This window comes from Choloepus didactylus, chromosome 14 (assembly GCF_015220235.1).
Source record: "Choloepus didactylus isolate mChoDid1 chromosome 14, mChoDid1.pri, whole genome shotgun sequence".
NCBI lineage: Eukaryota > Metazoa > Chordata > Mammalia > Pilosa > Megalonychidae > Choloepus > Choloepus didactylus.
This window is the reverse complement of record NC_051320.1, coordinates 99,250,863-99,269,673: the sequence shown is the minus strand read 5'-3', so window position 1 is coordinate 99,269,673 and position 18,811 is coordinate 99,250,863. Positions and strand designations below refer to the sequence as shown.

The 18,811-nt window shown below is 70.9% G+C and overlaps 2 protein-coding genes across 5 annotated transcripts; both read left to right on the top strand.

Annotated features, from left to right (window-relative positions):
- The first annotated feature begins 2,130 nt into the window (after positions 1–2,130).
- Positions 2,131–7,781, top strand: SCRT1 (scratch family transcriptional repressor 1). Of its 2 annotated transcripts, none has more exons than XM_037802979.1 (2): positions 2,131–2,463; positions 4,369–7,781. In XM_037802979.1, the coding sequence occupies exons 1-2, from the start codon at positions 2,349–2,351 to the stop codon at positions 5,310–5,312; spliced, it is 1,059 nt and encodes a 352-aa protein (XP_037658907.1). In that variant the 5' UTR covers positions 2,131–2,348; the 3' UTR covers positions 5,313–7,781. The 2 variants fall into 2 exon arrangements, with proteins under 2 accessions (XP_037658907.1, XP_037658908.1); XM_037802980.1 differs by lacking the exon at positions 2,131–2,463 and adding an exon at positions 3,287–3,415.
- Positions 7,782–11,263: 3,482 nt separating this feature from the next.
- Positions 11,264–18,605, top strand: DGAT1 (diacylglycerol O-acyltransferase 1). Of its 3 annotated transcripts, none has more exons than XM_037802435.1 (16): positions 11,264–11,618; positions 14,423–14,510; positions 16,111–16,151; positions 16,226–16,311; positions 16,386–16,438; positions 16,552–16,657; positions 16,764–16,982; positions 17,058–17,161; positions 17,239–17,259; positions 17,419–17,460; positions 17,532–17,576; positions 17,653–17,765; positions 17,847–17,912; positions 18,022–18,109; positions 18,189–18,251; positions 18,337–18,605. In XM_037802435.1, the coding sequence occupies exons 1-16, from the start codon at positions 11,401–11,403 to the stop codon at positions 18,520–18,522; spliced, it is 1,539 nt and encodes a 512-aa protein (XP_037658363.1). In that variant the 5' UTR covers positions 11,264–11,400; the 3' UTR covers positions 18,523–18,605. The 3 variants fall into 3 exon arrangements, with proteins under 3 accessions (XP_037658363.1, XP_037658364.1, XP_037658362.1); XM_037802434.1 differs by having other exon boundaries at positions 11,268–11,618; positions 17,239–17,277; XM_037802436.1 differs by lacking the exon at positions 17,239–17,259 and having other exon boundaries at positions 11,266–11,618.
- The last annotated feature ends 206 nt before the right edge of the window (positions 18,606–18,811 follow it).

The window sequence follows — 18,811 nt, the reverse complement described above, 5'->3', positions numbered from 1 at the left end:
CAATCCCGCAATCAAAATGCTAATTGGCCCCGCGCCTCCGGCTGCGCCTCGGCCCTGCCCTCTCGGGAGGGCGCAGTGGGCGAGCGGCGAGGTCGAGGGGAACCCCGCCCCTCTGCGCCCCCTCCGCGGGCCTCGCCGGCTGCGGCTCGGTGATAAGGGGGCGGCCGCGCGGGCCCTGGGGAGCTCCTGCCACGCAAGATGAATGTGCAGCCGCTGCCCGGCCCGGGCGCCGCCACAAAGCGGGGTCGCCGGTCTCTGCCGTGCCCTCCGCGCCCGGCTCGCTCGCGCGCACACCCGCCTTCGCTTCCCGTCCGGGCCGGGGCTGCCGGGGCAACGGATCGCCCGGGAAGCAGAGCCTCCAGGCCCCGCGGCGGGCTGGCGGGGGCGGGACCGCGTGCGGCGCTGAGCTCAGCACTCCCGGCGCGCCCCCGCATGCGCGGTCCCAGGCGCGTGCCCCGGTTCGGCTGTCCTCCGCCGGGTCCGCGGGCCCACCCGGGGCCGCCACACACAAGGTCACCGCGTGCAGCGGCGGGCACGCGCGCCCGGACACTCCCCCGAGCCACCCCGCGACCTTGGTCCCCAGCGCCAGCGGGCCGGGCGGGGGCGCGCTTGGAGAGTGGAGACCGGAGCGACCGGCCGAGGGTGGGCGAAGGGACAATGGCTGCACCGGCCCCTAATTGGGGACATATGTCCCCGCGCGCGACCATTGTGCGGCCCGGAGCCCCCCGCGCCCCAGCGCCCCGCCATTGGCCGCTGGGCCTGACGTCATGGGGGCTGCAAGCTCCGGGCGGGCGGCCGCGGGAAGGGTTATCAGCCTGGTTGCGGGGCCTCGGGCGGGAGCTGCAGCCGCGCGGGAGGGCGGAAAACCGCCAAGGAAGCCAATTTCCGGAGCAGGGGCCTAGGAGCCCCTTGCCCACTCCACGCCCCGCTCGCTGCGCGGCCGCCGCGCCCGACATCTGCCCCACGCGAGCGCGGCGCAAGGAGGGGGGGCGCCTGGGAGGGGTGCGGGGTCAGCCCGGGTGACCAGATGGCGGGGAGCCGCTGCGGCACAGGGCGCGCGCGACGCTCCCACACTGCGCTTTCGCTGCCTCAGCACTCGCGTCTCCCCCTCCCGCCCCTGCAGATCCCGCAGCCCCGAGGCCGGTCCCGGTGGGGTCCGCCATGCCTTCCTTCTCAAAAGATCCCAAGTCTGGGGCGCCTGGGTTCCAGGCCTAGTGCCACCTCTTCCCCCACGCCTGACAATGCCGCCGGCAGCGGGGCCTCCATTGCACCCGAGCCGCGCCGGGGAACCTCCGCAGGCAGGGACCGCGGCATCCCCGCGACCCCTCCCAGGAGACCCGGGCCTGGCCCAGCGCAGCGTTTCCGCCAGCCTCTCCCTCCTCCCCTTCCTCCCCTCCCCCAGCTCCTGGGCTTTAAAAGCAGGAGGCTGGGCCGGGCCGCAGGCAGAGGCGGCCGCGGGCGCGGGAGGCCGGGCCCCGGAGCCGTCCGAGCGCCGAGCCCCGCCCCCGGAGCCCCCGGCCCCCTCCCTCCTCCCTCAGCCCGCCCTCCCTGTGCACCCCACCCCCCTAGGACCCCCGCCCGCCGCCCGCCGCCGCCGCCGCCGCCGCCGCCGCCGCCGCTCGCTCCGGCTGCAGAACAATAAAGCCAGCCTCCCAGAGACCCCCGCCGAGGACCCCCGCCCGGCGGCGGCGCCCCTGCGGTCCGCCCCTTCCCACCTGCGCGGGTTCGGGGCGCCTGGGCGCTGGCCGCGGTGCTGCCCGGGCCGGAGCTGGCCGCGGTGCTGAAGCTCCCGCCGCCTCCGCCGTCCCCCGGCCCCGCGCCGCTGCCCCCGGGGACATGGGGGGCCTCTGAGTGAGGCCCCGCCGCGGCGGCGGGGGGGAGGGGAAGGGGACCGCGGGGCCGGGCCAGCCCTGCACCCACCAGCAGCCTCTGGGCCCGGGACGGAGCCGCTCCCCCCTCCCCGCCCCCCAGCCTCCTCCCCCGCCTGTCCAGGGGCGGCACTGCGGGCTGGGAAGCCGGGACCAGAGCAGGGAAGGAAGGAAGGACGGAAGAGAACAGAGGAGAAGAGAACAGACGAGGAGAGAAGAGAAGAAAGGGAGGAAGGAAGGAAGGAAGGAAGGAAGCCGGAGGAGGAGGAGGAGAGGGGTCAGGAGGAGCAGAGACGCAGGGCGAGGAGAAGGAGGAGGAGGAGGAGGAGAGAAGGCGGCACTCGGCGGCAGCACCTGGAGGCCGGAGTGGGCACCGCGCTGCCTCCGCCGCTCCTCGGATGGTGACGGGGCCCCGCCGCGGCCGCAGCCCCCCCGCGCCCCGGCTCCGCAGGCCTCCAGCGCCGGAGCCCTGCAGGAATCATGCCCAGGTCCTTCCTGGTCAAGAAGGTCAAACTTGACACGTTCTCCTCGGCAGACCTCGAGAGCTCCTACGGGCGTGCCCGCAGCGACCTCGGCGTGCGACTGCATGAGAAAGGTGCGAGCTGGGTGGGCTCGAGAGTGGGCTGGGGCTGGAGCGAAGGGCCCAAGGCGTTGCTGGAAGGGGTGGAGGGCCAGCGCGCGCGCGCGTGTGTGTGGGGGGGGTCGGGCCTGGAATTGGAGCTGAGGAACACGGAGATGGCAGCAGGCAGTGGCTGGAGCCAGGCCGGTGGAGAGAGGAGGGGGGATGGGTAGAGGGGCACGCAGAGGCAGCCCAGAACAGGGCCAGAGCTGGGAAGGGAGAGTGTGGACACAGGGGAGAGGGTGGGGACAGGGGTCAGGAACAGGGGGCACCTGAGGGCACGCACTGCCCACTCTGACCCCTGCCTCGACAAACACAACTGCACAGACACCTGCCGACATGACAGCACCTAGCCGTGCAGGCCCATGCAGTCTCACACCCAGAAGCTGGGCCCACCCGGGACCCTCAGCTCTTCCTTGGCTGCACCCTGCTAGGGCCAGCTGGGGAGTGCCGGGAGCCCCAGGGAGCCGGCAGGGGGTCCAGGAGGGGCCGCCCACCTGTCAGGGCCAAGGAACCGGTGGACGCCTCAGCAGTATCTTCCCTGAAGCCAGGGTCAGAGAGAAGGGCATGGACCCGCTGGCTGTGGTCAGGGGCGCCCAGCATGCTGGAGGAAGGGAAAGCTCTTTGTGTAAGGGTGCCCAAGTTCAAGGACAACTGCGAGCACGCTGACGAGGGGGCCGGGGGTGCCAGCAGCGTGCGATGGGAGAACAAGTGTGACCCGCAGAAGCGTGAGCCTGTGTGTGAGCCTGTGTGCGCCCATGTGACTGCGTGTAGCCATGTGACTGTGTGCGCTTGTGTGTGGCCCCGTGTGAGTGCGTGCCTGCCTGTGTGCCGCGGCGCGGGCCATGATTCCGAGGCCGCTGTGCAGCCATGTGGCTGGGGACCCCGGCGGGCAGTGAGCCCCGGCTGCCTGCCTGCACCACCCTGAGTGAGTGCATCGGCGCGTGGTGGGGTCAGCATGACGCCCAGCCTGGGAGGGGCCTCCAGCTCTGACTGTGGCTGGGAGATGGGGGGAGCCAGAACCTACAGGGTGAGGGGTGTCGTTTGTGACCCTGAGGTTATGAGATCCATCTTGGGCCTGGGGAACGACTGCAGTTCCTAGCGTGGAAGATGCTCTCAGGCCAGGGGCTGCCCAGTGAAGCTCGCTCCCCTCAGCGGGCTTGGGAAGGTCCCTGTGGGGGGCTGGGGCCTGGGGGGGGGGGAGGGCAGCAGGGAAGAGGGGAGGGGCTGAGGGGAGTAGGGGAGAAGCAAGTTGATTGATGGAGACGGGACTGCAGCCGGAAAGGTAGGGTCAAGTCCAGTGAGTGGTGGGGACTTGGGCGATGAGAGGGAGGTGATGGCCAGGGCCAGAGGTGGTTGGGGAGGTGGGGGTCTCCGGGTCTTGTGGGGGACGTAGGGCCCAGAGAGGGCAGGATCAAGGCTGGGCCGGGTTCTGGGGGCCCTGGAGAGAGGAGAACCACGGGGTCCACGAGCAGGGCGGCGTGGCTTTGTGCGGCTGCGGGTCTGCAGTGTATTGCATAATCAGGGAAAACTGCTGAAGTGGGGAGAACCCGAGGGGGAGGGGAGGAGGGCGAGGGACGCGCCGCCCCTCCCCCCTGACCTTGAGGCTCGGCGGAAGGGGGGCAGCTGCGCCCGGAGATGCGCCTCTGCTCCCCCCGCGAGGGCGGGGCGGGAGCCGGTCCTGGCTCATCTGTCTTCTCTCTTCCCCTCCCTGCCCCGCGGTCCCCCGGCCTTCTCTCCTTTGTCCTTCTCCGTGGCCGCTTCGCGGACCCCGGTGTCTCCCGGCCCGTGTCTGCTCTGCCTGCCGCCGCCGCCCCGTGTGTACCTCCCCCGCTGACCCGTTCCCCTCCCGCTCCCTGTCTGTCTGCCTCGGCCCCGCAGGATACCTCAGCGACTACGCAGGGCCCGCATCTGTCTACGATGGCGACGCCGAGGCGGCGTTGCTCAAAGGGCCGTCTCCGGAGCCCATGTACGCGGCGGCCGTGCGGGGAGAGCTGGGCCCGGCGGCCGCGGGCTCGGCGCCGCCGCCCACCCCGCGCCCGGAGCTGGCCACGGCCGCGGGCGGCTACATCAACGGCGACGCGGCCGTCAGCGAGGGCTACGCGGCCGACGCCTTCTTCATCACCGACGGGCGCTCGCGCCGTAAGGGCGCCACCGCCAACGCCGCAGCCGCCCCCTCCACGACCTCGGCGGCGGCCCACGACGGCGACAGCGGCGGGGGCGCCGGGGCGAGCGCGCGCGGCGCGGGGCCGGGGCCCGGGGCCCGGGGCGGCGCGCGCGCGGGGACGGGCACGGAGGCTCGCGCGGGTCCCGGGGCCGGTGGCGCGGGGGGCCGGCACGCGTGCGGCGAATGCGGCAAAACCTACGCCACGTCGTCGAACCTGAGCCGCCACAAGCAGACGCACCGCAGCCTGGACAGCCAGCTGGCGCGGCGCTGCCCGACGTGCGGGAAGGTGTACGTGTCCATGCCGGCCATGGCCATGCACCTGCTCACGCACGACCTGCGCCACAAGTGCGGCGTGTGCGGCAAGGCCTTCTCGCGGCCCTGGCTGCTGCAGGGCCACATGCGCTCGCACACCGGCGAGAAGCCCTTCGGCTGCGCGCACTGCGGCAAGGCCTTCGCCGACCGCTCCAATCTGCGTGCGCACATGCAGACGCACTCGGCCTTCAAGCACTTCCAGTGCAAGCGCTGCAAGAAGAGCTTCGCGCTCAAGTCCTATCTCAACAAGCACTACGAGTCCGCCTGCTTCAAGGGCGGCGCCGGCGGCGGCCCCGCTGCCCCAGCGCCCACCGCGCCGCCGCAGCTCAGCCCGGTGCAGGCCTAGGGCGGCGGGGCCTCCGCCTGCCGGCTCGGCTCTCAGCAATACGGGCGCCTGGGCGGAGGGGCCGGAGGGCGCGCCCCTCCTCACAGCAATAGGGGGAGGGGCCCCGCCCCGCCCTGCCCTGCCCGCTAGGGGCCTTGCGGGCCCCTTCAAGCAATAGGGTCCCGAGGGGAGACCCACCCCGAGCCCCCTCCCCTCCCCTCCCCTCCCCTCCAGGGTGCCCCAGGCTTTCTCCCAGCAATAGGGTCGACGAGACCCAGAACCGAACCTCATCTCCGAGTTAGGTCTCTGAAGATAGGGGTGGGGTGGGGTGAGAGGGGACGCCCTCCTCCTTCCTCCTCCGCTCCCCTGCATCGCGTCGCAGAGACTCAGGTCTTTCTCCCCCACCCGCCCCCTTCCCAAGCCTTCCAGGGCCGGGTCTGTGGCCCAGACGTCCAGGGAGCGGCCCCCTCCCCGGCGGCAGGCATGCGGGGGCTTCCCTGCCAGGCGGTCTTCCCCGAGCCCCCGGGAGTGTCCGACGCGTTGGGGGTCGGGAGGGGGACGGACGGCGGCGCCCTCTCCCTCGGGGCCCTCCTGGGGCCTCAGTCCGAGCCGTCTCCTACCCTCGCCTCGCATCCTTTGCCAAATCCGAATTCTTCCAGCCCGGCTTCCCGGGCTCCGTCCTCGGTAACGAATACTAACGACGCATATCGAATCGCATGGACTTCCCCACCTCCTCAGACTCCGCTCCCGCCCCGCCCCGGGCCCCCTCCCTCTCATCCCGGGCATTCGGTGTTGGAGGATGGATGCCCGGGGCCGGCAGGCAGGCCTGGCCGCTGCCCTCCACACACCTCTCTGTATTCGCTTTGCGGGTAAAGCCCCCTGGGGGGCTGCGGACGCGTCGGGTTCTTTCTTTCTGTATTTGTACGTTTTATTTGTGAACGGATTGCACTCGGGTCAGGGGGGGCGCAGAGCCCCCGATCCTTCCCGCCGACGCCGGGGGCCTGGGATCTCCGGGATCGCGTTCCGGGCCCCAAGCCCCGCCCCCACGTGGGCTCTGCCTCCGCGGCTCTCGGGACCTGCCTCTCAGCCTCGGGCCCCGCCCCCGAGCCCCGCCCCCACGAGGCTGCCAACTCTCGCCCGTCTATGCCAAAGCCACGGCGGCGCCCCGCCCCCAAGGGCCCGCCCCATTGGCCGCCGCCTTCGTGACGTCACTGCATGCAGCCCCACCCCTCCCGTCCCTTCCCGGGGCTGCCCGCTCCCCCCCTAGTTAGTCCGACGCCGACTATAGAGCAATAATGCGCACTGCATGCCGAGCTGCCGCCGCCTCTAGTACAGAGAATCAGGTATCCCCGCCCCCGCCCCAGGCCCCCGATCAGGGACGCTGCGCGGGGCCGACGCGCAGACTTTCTCCCCCACCCCCTTGCCCCGTCCCCACGGCAGAGCCCGGCGGGTGGAGGGCTGCGGGCCCGGCTGTTGCCCCCAGACCCCCCTTTCGCTCGTCCATCACTCACCGATCGTCCACGGGGCGCCCCCGACGTGCCAGACCCGCTGCCGAGTCCGCGAGGGGGGCGCCTCCGCGACAGGGGCCCGGCGACCTCGGGTCCGCGGGCTGGGTGGGCCGCGACGCGGAGACCCGGGAGCCCTGCACGCCTCCCCACCCCGTGGGCGCGGCCGGGCCGTACCCTTGGCTCGGGCCTCGGGTTCCCAGAGCCCCAGCCGCCCAGCGCCTCCTCCAGCTGCCCACCCCGACGCCCAGGGCCGCGGTCCCGTGCCCAGCCTGGGCCGGGGCTGCGGAGGGGTCAGGGTGCCCGCTGGAGCGTCTCACCTGGCCAGCCCCACCCTCGCGGGCCCGACTCCAGCTGCCCCAGCGGGGGCGGACTCTCGGGCCCACCACAGCCGTGCCCACGACCAAATCCCTCCAGTCCCGCCCCGGTGTCCACACAGCTCCCAGGCTGGGCCTCCCCTGCCCAGGCACACCCGCATGCACACGCACACACAGGCGCCCCACCCCATCCCGCCCTGCCCCGGCGCCTGCCCACCTACCTAAGGAGAAGGCCGGAGGGTCGTGGGCCGGCCAGGGTCTCTCCCGTCCTGCACTCCGCCGCCGTGGAAAGCCATGGGCCCCCTTCCGCCCCCATAACGAAGCAGCACAATAACCGACTTAGAGAATTCAGGTAGAAGGAACCTTTAGGTAGTACCTATTTTGTACTGATTCTACGAGTAGGGCCCGAGGTGCAGGGGCCCTCGGGTGGGGGCTGCGGCCGCCGGTCCGCCCCGTCCCCCACCCTGCCTGCGCCCGCCTCCTTGTACATACTCCCACCCGGAACAGCCGGGATTTTTACTCGGGCCGGGCCCTTCTTCTGCCCCCGTTTGGGGCTGGGCCGGCCGGACAGACGGACGGACGGACAGACCTCCTTCCTAAGCACAATAGCACCAGCTCCCCGGAGCACCGCACCTCCACGAGGAGAATAAATGCCACTCTTGATAGAACTTGGTGTGTTGGGCTCTTGTTACAGGGTCTGGCCACACAGCAGGGGGGAGCTGGGAGCCTCTGGGGACATGTCGCGACCCCGCCAGCCCCCCAGAGATGGGTGGGGCGCAGGCCCAGCCTGGGAGTCGCAGCCCTGCGTGGGGTCACTCCACAGCCTTTCACAACGGGGGCTCTTCTTCAGTGGGGAGGGCCGGTTTTGCAGGCCGTGGACACAGGGACACCCGTCTGCAGGCCAAATCCTCGGCATCTCCCCTGAGGGCAGGTGAGTCCACCCCCGGCAGGAATTGGGGGCCTCCGGGCTCCAGCAGAAGGCAGCAGAAGTCAGGCCCAGCCCATGTCCCCAATCTCACCCACTCTCCCTGAAGAGATCCTGCTGCCTCGGTGGGCTGGGCAGCTGCCCACAAGGCTTTAGTGGTGCCACTGGAGGAAACGAGGGTGGCAGAGGGTGTGAGGCCCAGGCTCTTCCTGCAGCCTGATGCCCACATCCTGACCCCCAGGCTCCAGGGGTGTGCTCCACAGACAGCTGGACAGAGCAGGCTCCAGGGGGAGGGCCCCAGTAGGCACAGATGCTTCTGCAGTCACTGCAGCCCTCAGGCTCCAGGCAGGACAAGAAGGGTGAGGAGGTGGTCACAGGGCCACCCTGCACAGGGAGAGCCGAGTGGCAGGGACCACACCCCAGTGTGTGCCTGGCAACCAGGTAGTCAGATGTGAGCTGAGGGGCCCTAAGTCTTCAGGTGTATGTGGTCAAACCAGGTCAGCGGTAGGCCAGGGTCTGCACAGCTGCCCGCTCCCTGGCAGGGGACCAGCAGGGGTGGCCTTGTGGGCCTGCTGCTCCGAGTGCCACATGGGGGCTGGGGAGCACCGTCTGTGTTGTGGCTGCAGGGGCTGGGGTGCACCTGGTTTCAGCAGGCCCTCACCCTGCCGGGAGGTGCGTGTGGTGGTATGTGGAGGTGGATGACACTCAGGGTGCACACATGCTACTCCCATGGTTGGACCAGAGAGGCACCTGTGCCCCTCTTCACCCCTCTGTCCCCTCTGGGAACCAGGCGCCAAGTGACCCTGAGCTTGCACTGTCATTGGCCCTATTGGAAGGTGAAGAATCTGAGCTTCAGCCCAAGGATGAGGAGCCCAGGGCTGCCTTTGACTTAAATGGTGCCTCAAGACTCCATTCGCCCTTCACCTGCTCTATACCTGGACAGGTGCCAATGGCAGGTCAAGGCTCCCAAGCTATCAACCTCTTGTCCACAGGACTCCACAGCCTGGGGACTCGACTGGCGGTGTCTGCTTCCACCAAGACTCTGGGGTGGAAGGGAAGGATGGACACGGCCGCCCCGAGGCCCGGGATAAGCTCCTCCCCCGCGAGTGCCCTCACCCTATGGACATACGTGACTTTCCTCCCAAAAAACGGGTGGCACCGGCCGCTGACCGCACATGCCTGGTCTCTCCTCGCCGACCCCGCCACGCACACCTCTGTCCTCCAGCCCACCTCACCCTGAGCTTTCCCCCTCCCCGCACCTCGCCCGGGATTCCCGGCTGTCGAGAGCGGGATCCGGGCCACCGCTCCGCGCTCGCCAGGGGAGGTCCGCCAGACCCGCGCCCACCGCCCCGCTTCCCGCCGTCAGGTCCAGTACTGGAGCCTGGCTCCCCCGGGTCCCCGGGCCCCCGGCCCACTCTCGGATCGCCTGGCGCCCGCTGCCGCTGGCTTGCCGGCGGCTCGCAGGTGGGGAGCGGCCATCGGCAGCCGCGACCCGTCACTCCTGGTTGGCCGCCGCGGTCAGCCTCTCCGGGTTCATTGGCAGGGGGAGCCGTCAATCTTCTCCTCCGCCAATGCTCGTGCGGGGCCGGGCCACAGGGTCGCCTGAGCAACCAAGTCTCCTCCCACTCTGCGCGCGCGCCGAGGGAGGGCCGGGAGGGAGCGCGGAGCTACGTGCACGCGCGTGGCGGGCCGCGCGCCGCTGGCCCGGACGGCGGGAGCCGGGGATTGGCAGGGCCGCGTGGGCTCACCCCCGCGCTCCGGGCTCCGGGGGGCCCTGTCCTCCGCCCGCTCTCCTTTTGGGGTCAGTGCACGGAAAGGCTCGCCCGGCCGTAGGGTGTCGTCGCCCAGGGCGCGACCAACAGACTAATGGTGGGCGACAGGGCGTGTTCCGACCGGCGGGGCTGGGCCGTCGTGGGCGCGCGAGGGGGCTCTCCGGCCCTGTCAGGGGGGCCACCTGCCCAGGTAGCCCCAGCCCACAGAATGGCAGCGACGCAAGACGGCCCCAGGGCAGTAAGAATGTGTTTCCAGGGGCGCCCCCTCGCCGGTGGAGCGGAGGGGTGAGCCGGCAGGAGGGCCGTGGCTGCGGGTAGGCGAGGCTGCTCCCGCGGGCCCAGGCCCGAGTTTGTTTGCTTCCAACGAGGCGACCTCAGGCGTGACCCGCTAATGGGTGCTGCTGCCCGGGACGTTTCCTGCGTAAACCGGACCCGAGGCCCTAGTGAGCGCTCCGCCCCCGGAGCTGGAGCCCGCACGGCGCCCCAGGCCCCTCCACGCCCACCAGGAACCAAGGGCGAGGAGCGGGGAATGCGCTCCTCCCGCGGGGGCGCCTCGTTTTCAGAATGAGAAACCCCTCGAGGGCCGGGCCCGTGAAGCGGTTTGGGCGTAGGCAGAGCGCGGGTCGTGGGCCCGGGAGGAACGTCCAGGGCCGCGGCGATGCGCGACTCCGGAGGGCGCCTTTCGGGAGGGTTCTGCGGCAGCATCAGGTCCGGGCCAAGTGGGGAGGCATGTCCTCGCCGTTCCAGGCTCCTTTAGGCCTTCGGGGACCAGGTGGCTGCTGCCTCGCCGGGACCCGGTGACGGCTCGCGGGCCCGGGCAGCTGCGTGGGCCAGAGGCGCGGAGGGCATGTCCGTGCGAGCATTCTGCACCTTGCGCTCCGCCCTGCCGGGCCCCGCAGGCTGGGAGTCGGCGAGCTCCGGGCGACGCAGGGCCTTTCTCCAGCTCGGTCCTCTGTCGCGGGTCTTGTCGGGTCCTTCCCGTGTTAAAAAGAGGGCTCGCCTGACACAGTCGCGCAAGGTGCGCTCGGGGCCACGCACACACTGTTAGGCAGGCGGCGCTCGCGATCATCATAAATAAATCGCAAAACGACTCTGCGGGGTTGGCAGTAATGAAATACGAGGTTTACAGAACTGGGACAACGGACTGGCGAGGGGCCCAGGGAGGCGCACAGCTGCCAGGAAGCCGGCGCACCCCCGTCGGCATTCCGCGGAGACGCGCGGACCGCCACCCCGCCCCACCGGCATCCTGCGGTCAGGACCAGCGCAGGACTACAGCTCCCAGGGTGCGCCGCGCCGGCCCGCCCCCACGCCCGCGGCGACTACAGCTCCCAGGGTGCGCCGCGCCCCGCTCCCGGCAGGCCCCGCCTGGGCCCCGGCCCGCGGACTACAAATGGACGTGCGCGGCGGCCGCGGGCCACTGAGCGGCTCCGGGAGCGAGGCGGGAGCGCGCTGGTTGGCGTCGCGGGCTACGGCGGCCGGCAGGGGGCGGCGGCGGCCGTTGGCGGAGGTCGGGAGGCGGGAGCCGCGGGCCTCGGGCGCTGCGAGCCCCGCGGGCACCGGGCTTGGCCGCGGCGGCCGCGGGCTGAGGCCATGGGGGACCGCGGCGGCGCGGGCGGCTCCCGGCGCCGGAGGTCGGGCGGCCCGCGGCACTCGAGCCAGGACGGCGGCAGCGGCGGGCGCGCGGCGGCGGAAGAGGAGGCGCGGGACGCGGCGGCGGGCCCCGACCTGGGCGGCGGGGGCGACGCGCCGGCTCCGGTTCCGGGCGAGGACGAGGCCGCCGACGCGGGCAGCGGCCCCCGGGAGCTGAGGTAACGGGGCGCCTGGCCCCCGACCTCCGACCCCCTGACCCCGGGCCCGCGCAACCCCTCCCGGGACCCGTGGCGGCCGAAGCAGCGCGAGCCCCGAGTGCGGGAACCTGGCCCCGGACTTCGCCCGGCCGGGTGCCCCTCGGGGAAACTGAGGCTTGGGGGGCGGGTCCCAGCCAGGGTCACCCGGGAGGGGCCCCGGCCAGCCCCTCAGACCCCCTCGAGCCGCGCGTCCTCAGGTGTGACCGCCCGGGAGCCCCGCCCCTGGTGGGCCTGCTCGGCGCCCCGCGGAGGCCCGGGTGCCCGGAGGAGAGGGCCATCGCCGGCCCGGGTGTAGGGAAGGCGCCCGGGGGTGCGGGCGGCCGGGGAGGGGCATGGTGTCTGCCGGGTCGCCCTGCTCCTTCTTCCAGAAGGAGTGGGAGCTAGCATGACCCAGGGTGCAGGGGCGGCGGGCAGCATTGGCGAGAGGCAGCCGTGGGCTCGGCTCCTGCTCCAGCGCACTGTGTGGCCTTCGCCCTCCCCCCGGGGCCTTGGGGCTCTGGCTTGGGGTGCAGTCCACGGGCTGGAGGCCAGCCAGCAGGAAGTAGGCGAGGACTGAGGCCCTGGGGTGTCCACTTGGGAGATAAGATAACTCCAGGGCCAGGCAGGCAGCGAGCAACGTGAGCGAAGGTCGGCAGGGTGGGTGCCCAAGGCCCCGGCACCCACTGCTTCCTCCCTGGACTGGCAGGCAGGAGGCTGGGGGGCGGGCACTGAGGCCCTTTTGTGTGAGACGGAGGGACCTGACTTTGGGACAAGAAGGGGCCATCATCTCCTTGCCCAGCACCCTCGTGGGCCCGCTGCTGACGGGCTGGGTGCAGGGTGAGGGGCCCGCGGGAGGCAGGCAGTGGAGGTGGGGTGAGCTGCAGGGGCCCCTGGGCCTGGGGGACACACCTCCTGGGATGCCCCGCTGGCTGCCTTCCTGCTGCTTTTGGTTTTCTTTCTAATCTCCTCCTTCACCGGAGACTTCCTGCTCACCTTGGGCTGCGCCAGGTTCAGGCCATGGGTCTGTGTCCTTCCCTCCGGCCCGTGGCGAGGTGTGGCTGTGGGGCAGGAACAAAAGTACATGCCTCCATGCCTGGCCCAGTGCACAGTGCCCAGGACCCCCTGCCAGCCTTGCTGTCCCAGAGACTGTCATGGAGGGAGGGGGTGGGGGGAGGGCAGCTTGGTTCCCTGGCTGCACTGTCAGGCCAGGACCCTGTGGGGGGCCGGGAGCCCACTCCCCACGTTCAGGTGAGGATGTGAGGTGACACCATGTAGTAAGGAGCGAGGCCGGTGCCCACCGGCCAGGGCACAGATGCCCTGTGGAGGGACGGGCCTGGCTGCATGTCCTCTTGGCCGGGCCTCTAGGAGCAGAGGCCAGGGCTCCTGGGGGGACTGCCAGCAGGCACCTGTGCCGGCACCGTGCCCGCCCTCTGCTCCACTTGCAGCTGATTGCGCTGGCAAGGCCAGGCCTTCGTGGGTCCTGGTGGGGGGCTTCCTCCCTGGGCCAGGGGCCTCTTAACTGCGCAGCCTCAGAGCCCAGGGGTCCTGGGCAGGGGTGGGGCAGAATAGTGGGTTGCGGTGGAGAGTGAGGGGAGCTGAAGAGCTGGGGACAGCCTGCGGGGTGTGTGTGGGAGGCCTTGACAGCCCACTTCAACTTTGGCCCAGTTCTCCTCAAGGGACAGAGCGATCTCAAGAACCTTCTGGAACATTTGACATCAGAGTGGACCTGCCACCCTTCCTCTCCTCTCTGGTGGCTGGGCCAGAGTGTGTGGTCCAAAGAGGGCAGGGGTCTCCTTGTGAAACAGCCCTTTGCAGCCATGGGTGGCATGGAGAAGGCTCCAGGGCTGTGGCGTGAGGTGGCTGGGAGGCCTTGGGGCTGGTTTGGGGGACACCTGCGGGCTGTAGCTTGGGGCACAGGCTGGTCCAGAGGGACGGCGCTGGGGCAGTCCCTGGGGCCCCCAGCCTCTGGGTGCAGGGTCACCGTCAGGCGGGGGAGCACCTGAGGCCCGTGCAGCCCTGCCCAGCACCCCTGCCATGTGCTGCCGGCCCGCATCCCCGATGTGGGCGCTATGGTGGATGTGCACAGGGTCCCAAAGCTGGAAGGAGGAAAGGGAGGCCCCGACCTTCCTCTTTCAAAACCAGACCTTGCTCAATACCGCCTGGGGCTTCCTGGTGGAGAGGCAGCTTGCAGCATCCCCGCCCTGGGCTGTGAGGAATGGGGGGGCCTGGGGGCCTGCTCCTGTGTCCTCCCCTGGGCTGGGGGCGCTCACTGTGTGGGTGAACTGATCCAGATGCCAAAGGACGTGGTGGAGGTCAAGGGACAGAGCACAGAGGGCAGGGCCAAGGCTGGCAGCCACAGCCAGGTGCTCAGCTGGTTGCTGGCCTGGAGTCCTGCTCTGCTCCTTGGGTCCTTGCTGCCCCCGGGGCTGCCCCACCCCGAGCCCCTGTTTCAGCAGAGCTCCCCAGATGGGACCCTCCCTGTAGCCAGGCCTGTGAGAGCACTGCCTCCCATCCAGGTGTGGGGGCGCCCCGGGCCCCAGGCAGCACCTGCTGGCTGTGGGCCCCTCCCTGCCACCCAGGGGCCTTGCTGCCATAGGCTCGGTGGGCCCTGGCCCCTGGCGTGCCGAGCGCTGGGGTACAGGAGCAGCTTGGGGTGGGCATACGAGCATGCTTGGGGGCTGTGGTCCACTTGCGGCCATGCATGAGCCCTCAGGGGAGCCAGCCCTGAGTCCCTGCAGGGTTAGGATAGTGGTGGTCACACCCAGGGTCCCGTTCCCACTTGCCAGGTGCCACCAGGTGCAGGACTCTCTGTTCAGCTCAGACAGCGGCTTCAGCAACTACCGTGGCATCCTGAACTGGTGTGTGGTGATGCTGGTGAGTGTACCTGGGACGGGCCGGGGGCCTCTGGGGTGCTGGGGACTGTTTTCCTAGCAGGGAGAGGGGCCATGTGCCTGTGGGCCCACTGGCCATGCCTCGGAGGACCTCAGTCCTGGCAGTGGCTGCCCAGTGGGGCCCCTAGGGGCTTCCTGCCATGGGGTCTGAGGACCGCCCTTGGGGGCCCTGGGGGGCTGTGCCTGCAGGGCACGGGGCATTCCCAAGCGGCTCTGCTGAGCAAGTGGGAGCCCTGGGAGTGGACAGGCCCAGTGGGAGGGCAGGGAGCAGGAGGGGCCAGGCTGGGCGGGAGCTGAGGGTGTGGCCGGGCCATCTTGGGGGCCCTGGGGGTGGGGCTGGAGCCCCAGCAACCACCCTGGGGGGCAGAGCAGAGAAGATGGCTCCTGTGCTGCTCCAGTCTGTCCCCATGTCCCCTTAGCCTTGGGTTCCAGGAGACCCCTGGAAGGTGATGGGACGGAGCCACCTTGAGTTGCAGTGACTGGGCTCTGGGGGGCAGCCCAGGCAAGCTGTCGCGGGAGAAGCTGGACTCCAGCTCAAGGGGCCAGTGGCAGGCGGCTGGAGGGGCAGGGCCTAGCTGCGCCCCCTCGGCCCCTCAGTGGCCTGGCCTGAAGCCCGCCTCCTCCAGGGGCACCCCCTCCGCCCACCCAGGCCCTGCCTGGCCTCCCAGCAGGCTCCTGGCACCCTGGGAGCCTTGCCAGCTGGGGTGGAGGACGCACGATCTGGTGGGGTGAGGAGTTGGCTGCCCTGCACAGCCCAGGGCTGGGTGAGGGGACAGTGAGCTGCTGCCAGCTGTGGTCTCCAGGAGATGAGTTTCAAGGCAGCGGCTGTTCCTGGCCAGGGGTGGACCTGATAGGAGACAGCCAAGCCAGGGGAGGCCAGCTGCCAGCCCCGGGCAGCCCCGGCCGGTTTCCCTGGGCTGCCTGCCTGCCCCTTGTCTGGTCCCCTCTGCTGCCTGCTCCCTGCAGAGGACGTGTGGCTCATGGGGGCTCTCAGGACATGGCCCGAGGCGGGGTTGCCATGTGGGGCCATGTAACCTGGGGCCTGGCAGCAGGTGGGTGGGTGTGACCTGCTGCCGGGATGGGGTGGTGAGTGGCGGTCCTGCAGCGACCCCCTCGGCGTTGTTTTCCTGTAGCGCTTGCTCGGCTCCTCTGCACCCCTTGCCAGTCCCTGCGCGGGTCGGTCTCAGCGTGGCCCTGGTGGGCTCCGGGCTGGAGTGGGGCGCCCTTGGGTGGGAGCAGTTGAGGTGGGCCTGGTGGCCCTATGGCCCCTCCAGGAGTCTGGCCGGTGGCTTTCTGCTGCCTTGCGGTGCTGGTCCTCTCGCCTCATGCTGGGCACCAGGGCTGGCCGGGAGGGGACAGGCCCTGGTCAGGCTGTCCCATCTCCGCCAGACAGCCCCTCCCCTGGGGTGTCCCTGGAGCTGGCTTGGGCCTTAACGTGGTGGTGCGTCAGCGGGACCCAGGTGCTGGCAGCTGGGGAGTTGCAGTGGGTGCCCTGCCGTGGCCCTTCCAGGGTCAGCAAGGTGGGGGTGACGGCTGTGACCAGGGCAGACAGCCATGACCTGCCCGCCCACTGTCTCTTGCAGATCTTGAGCAACGCCCGGTTATTTTTAGAGAACCTCATCAAGTGAGTGACTGCACCCCCACCCCCATCCCCCTGTCCCCTGAGGCCTGGCTGTGGCTGAGGCCCTGTCCTTCCAGGTACGGCATCCTGGTGGACCCCATCCAGGTGGTGTCTCTGTTTCTGAAGGACCCCTACAGCTGGCCTGCCCTGTGCCTGGTGCTAGGTGAGCCGGGCCGCGGGCCGCGGGGGGCTGCGGGTGCCTGAGGTCAGCCTGAACCCCGGGCCTTCTCTCCGCAGCGGCCAACGTCTTTGCTCTGGCTGCGTTCCAGGTCGAGAGGCGCCTGGCGGTGGTAAGCAGGGCTCCTTGCCCCGGCCCCGCGGGCTGAGGTTGCAGGCAGCCCCCCAGGGAGGCCCTCTGCGCAGGAGAGGGGTGCCCTGCTGACGCCCGCCCTCCCCGCCCCAGGGCGCCCTGACGGAGCGGGCCGGGCTGCTGCTGCACGCGGCCAACCTGGCCACCGTCCTCTGCCTCCCGGCGGCAGTGGCCTTCCTGGTGGAGTCCATCACGCCAGGTGCGCCCTCCGGTCCAGCCCTGGCCGCCCGGCACAGCTCTGCAGCGGGCGGGGGTGGCGCGGGGTGGGCGGCGCGGGCGGCGCCTGAGCCCGCCCCTGTCCGCAGTGGGCTCCGTGCTGGCGCTGCTGGTCTACACCATCCTCTTCCTGAAGCTCTTCTCCTACCGCGACGTGAACCTGTGGTGCCGGGAGCGCAGGGCCGGGGCCGGTGGGGGGCTGCTCGCCGGGGCCCGCGCCCCCGACCCCTCGCCCTCTGGAGCCAAGAAGACCGACGGGGTCCCCGGCTCGCGCTCCGTGAGCTACCCCGACAACCTGACGCACCGTGGTGAGGGCCTGCCCGGGGCCGGGGTGGGGGTCCCAGGCCTGTGCCGGTGCCAGCCCCCCTGCGCTCTCGTTGCAGATTTGTACTACTTCCTCTTTGCCCCCACCCTGTGCTACGAGCTCAACTTTCCCCGCTCCCCCCGGATTCGGAAGCGCTTCCTGCTGCGGCGGATCTTTGAGATGGTGAGGCTGGGGCCGCCCGGGCGCGGGGGACTCCCCCGGGGCCCTCACTCAGCCGCTGCCCCCTGCTTCCTCCCCAGCTGTTCTTCACTCAGCTCCAGGTGGGGCTGATCCAGCAGGTAGGGGGTGGGGGGGCGGCCCGGCGGCGGGCTCGGGGGTGGGCGGGGCTCGGGGCGGGCTGGGCCCCGGCCGTGGGGCTCCTTGGTGGGCGGGGCCTCGGCGGAGGGCGGCCGCGGCGCTGACCGGCGCTTCCTTCGCAGTGGATGGTCCCCACCATCCAGAACTCCATGAAGCCCTTCAAGGTGAGCGCCGCAGCCCCTGGGCGGGGGGCGGGGAGGCCCGGCCGGGGGCGCGCTGACTCCTGTCTCCGCAGGACATGGACTACTCCCGCATCATTGAGCGCCTGCTGAAGCTGGCGGTGAGCGCCCGGGCGGCTGGGTGGGTGGCTGGGGCGAGGATGGGGTGCCCGGAGCTGGAGCCCGCTCCCGCCGCAGGTCCCCAACCACCTCATCTGGCTCATCTTCTTCTACTGGTTCTTCCACTCGTGCCTGAACGCCGTGGCGGAGCTCATGCAGTTTGCAGACCGGGAGTTCTACCGCGACTGGTGGTGGGTGGCCCCGGGCCGGGGGTGGGCCGTGGTCGAGGGCCGGGGACACCTGCGCTGAGCTCCCGCCCGCGGTCTCCCCAGGAACTCCGAGTCTGTCACCTACTTCTGGCAGAATTGGAACATCCCGGTGCACAAGTGGTGCAACAGGTGAGCGCGGTGCGTGGGCAGCGGGGTGCGCTGGGCGGCTGTGCACGCAGGGGAGTGCGGCGTGGGGCGTGCGCGGGGCTCGCCCTGTTCCACTGGCCCCCCTCCGCAGACACTTCTACAAGCCCCTGCTGCGCCGCGGCATCAGCAAGTGGGTGGCCAGGATGGGGGTGTTCCTGGGCTCTGCGTTCTTCCATGAGGTCAGTGGTCCCTGCGCGACCCCCCCCCCCCCCCGGCCTGCACGCAGCGCCGGGCCTGACGCGAGCCCTGTCCCCGCAGTACCTGGTGAGCATCCCCCTGCGCATGTTCCGCCTGTGGGCGTTCGCGGGCATGATGGCCCAGGTGAGCCCCCAGCCCGCCCCGCCCCGAGCCCAGGAGGTGCAGGTGACCCCCAGCCCCGCTGACCGAGGCCCTGCCCTGCACCCAGATCCCGCTGGCCTGGATCGTGAGCCGCTTCTTGCGCGGCAACTACGGCAACGCGGCCGTGTGGCTGACTCTCATCATCGGGCAGCCGGTGGCCGTGCTCATGTACGTCCACGACTACTATGTGCTCAACCATGAGGCTGCCCAGGCTGGCGCCGCCCCACTGCCAGTGCCCCCTGGGCACTCATGACCACCGTCCGTCCGGGGCAGGCTGGCGGCCCCCTTTTGCCACCCAAGGATGGAGTGTGACAATAAAGTGCTGTCCAGACTGACCTCCCACAGCCTGCTGGGGGCACTGGTGGGACCCTCAGAGCCAGGGAGTCGCGGCCAGGGCTGGGGTGTGCGTTGTGGGGGTTAGAGCCTGCTCCTTCCTAAGCTCTTCAGGTGTTGTGTGTCCCTTACCCGGCAGCCCCCTTGTGGGCCTTGTGTCCTGGGACGGCTGAGCCCACGTGCAGTGGGTCGGTGGGTACTCGGGCCCC

Coding starts and splice junctions, on each gene's coding strand:
- SCRT1 (XM_037802979.1), top strand. CDS start 2,349: ATGCCCAGGTCCTTCCTGGTCAAGAAGGTCAAACTTGACACGTTCTCC. Junction 2,464..4,368: donor CGTGCGACTGCATGAGAAAG/GTGCGAGCTGGG, acceptor TCGGCCCCGCAG/GATACCTCAGCGACTACGCA.
- DGAT1 (XM_037802434.1), top strand. CDS start 11,401: ATGGGGGACCGCGGCGGCGCGGGCGGCTCCCGGCGCCGGAGGTCGGGC. Junction 11,619..14,422: donor AGCGGCCCCCGGGAGCTGAG/GTAACGGGGCGC, acceptor CCCACTTGCCAG/GTGCCACCAGGTGCAGGACT. Junction 16,983..17,057: donor CGACAACCTGACGCACCGTG/GTGAGGGCCTGC, acceptor CTCTCGTTGCAG/ATTTGTACTACTTCCTCTTT.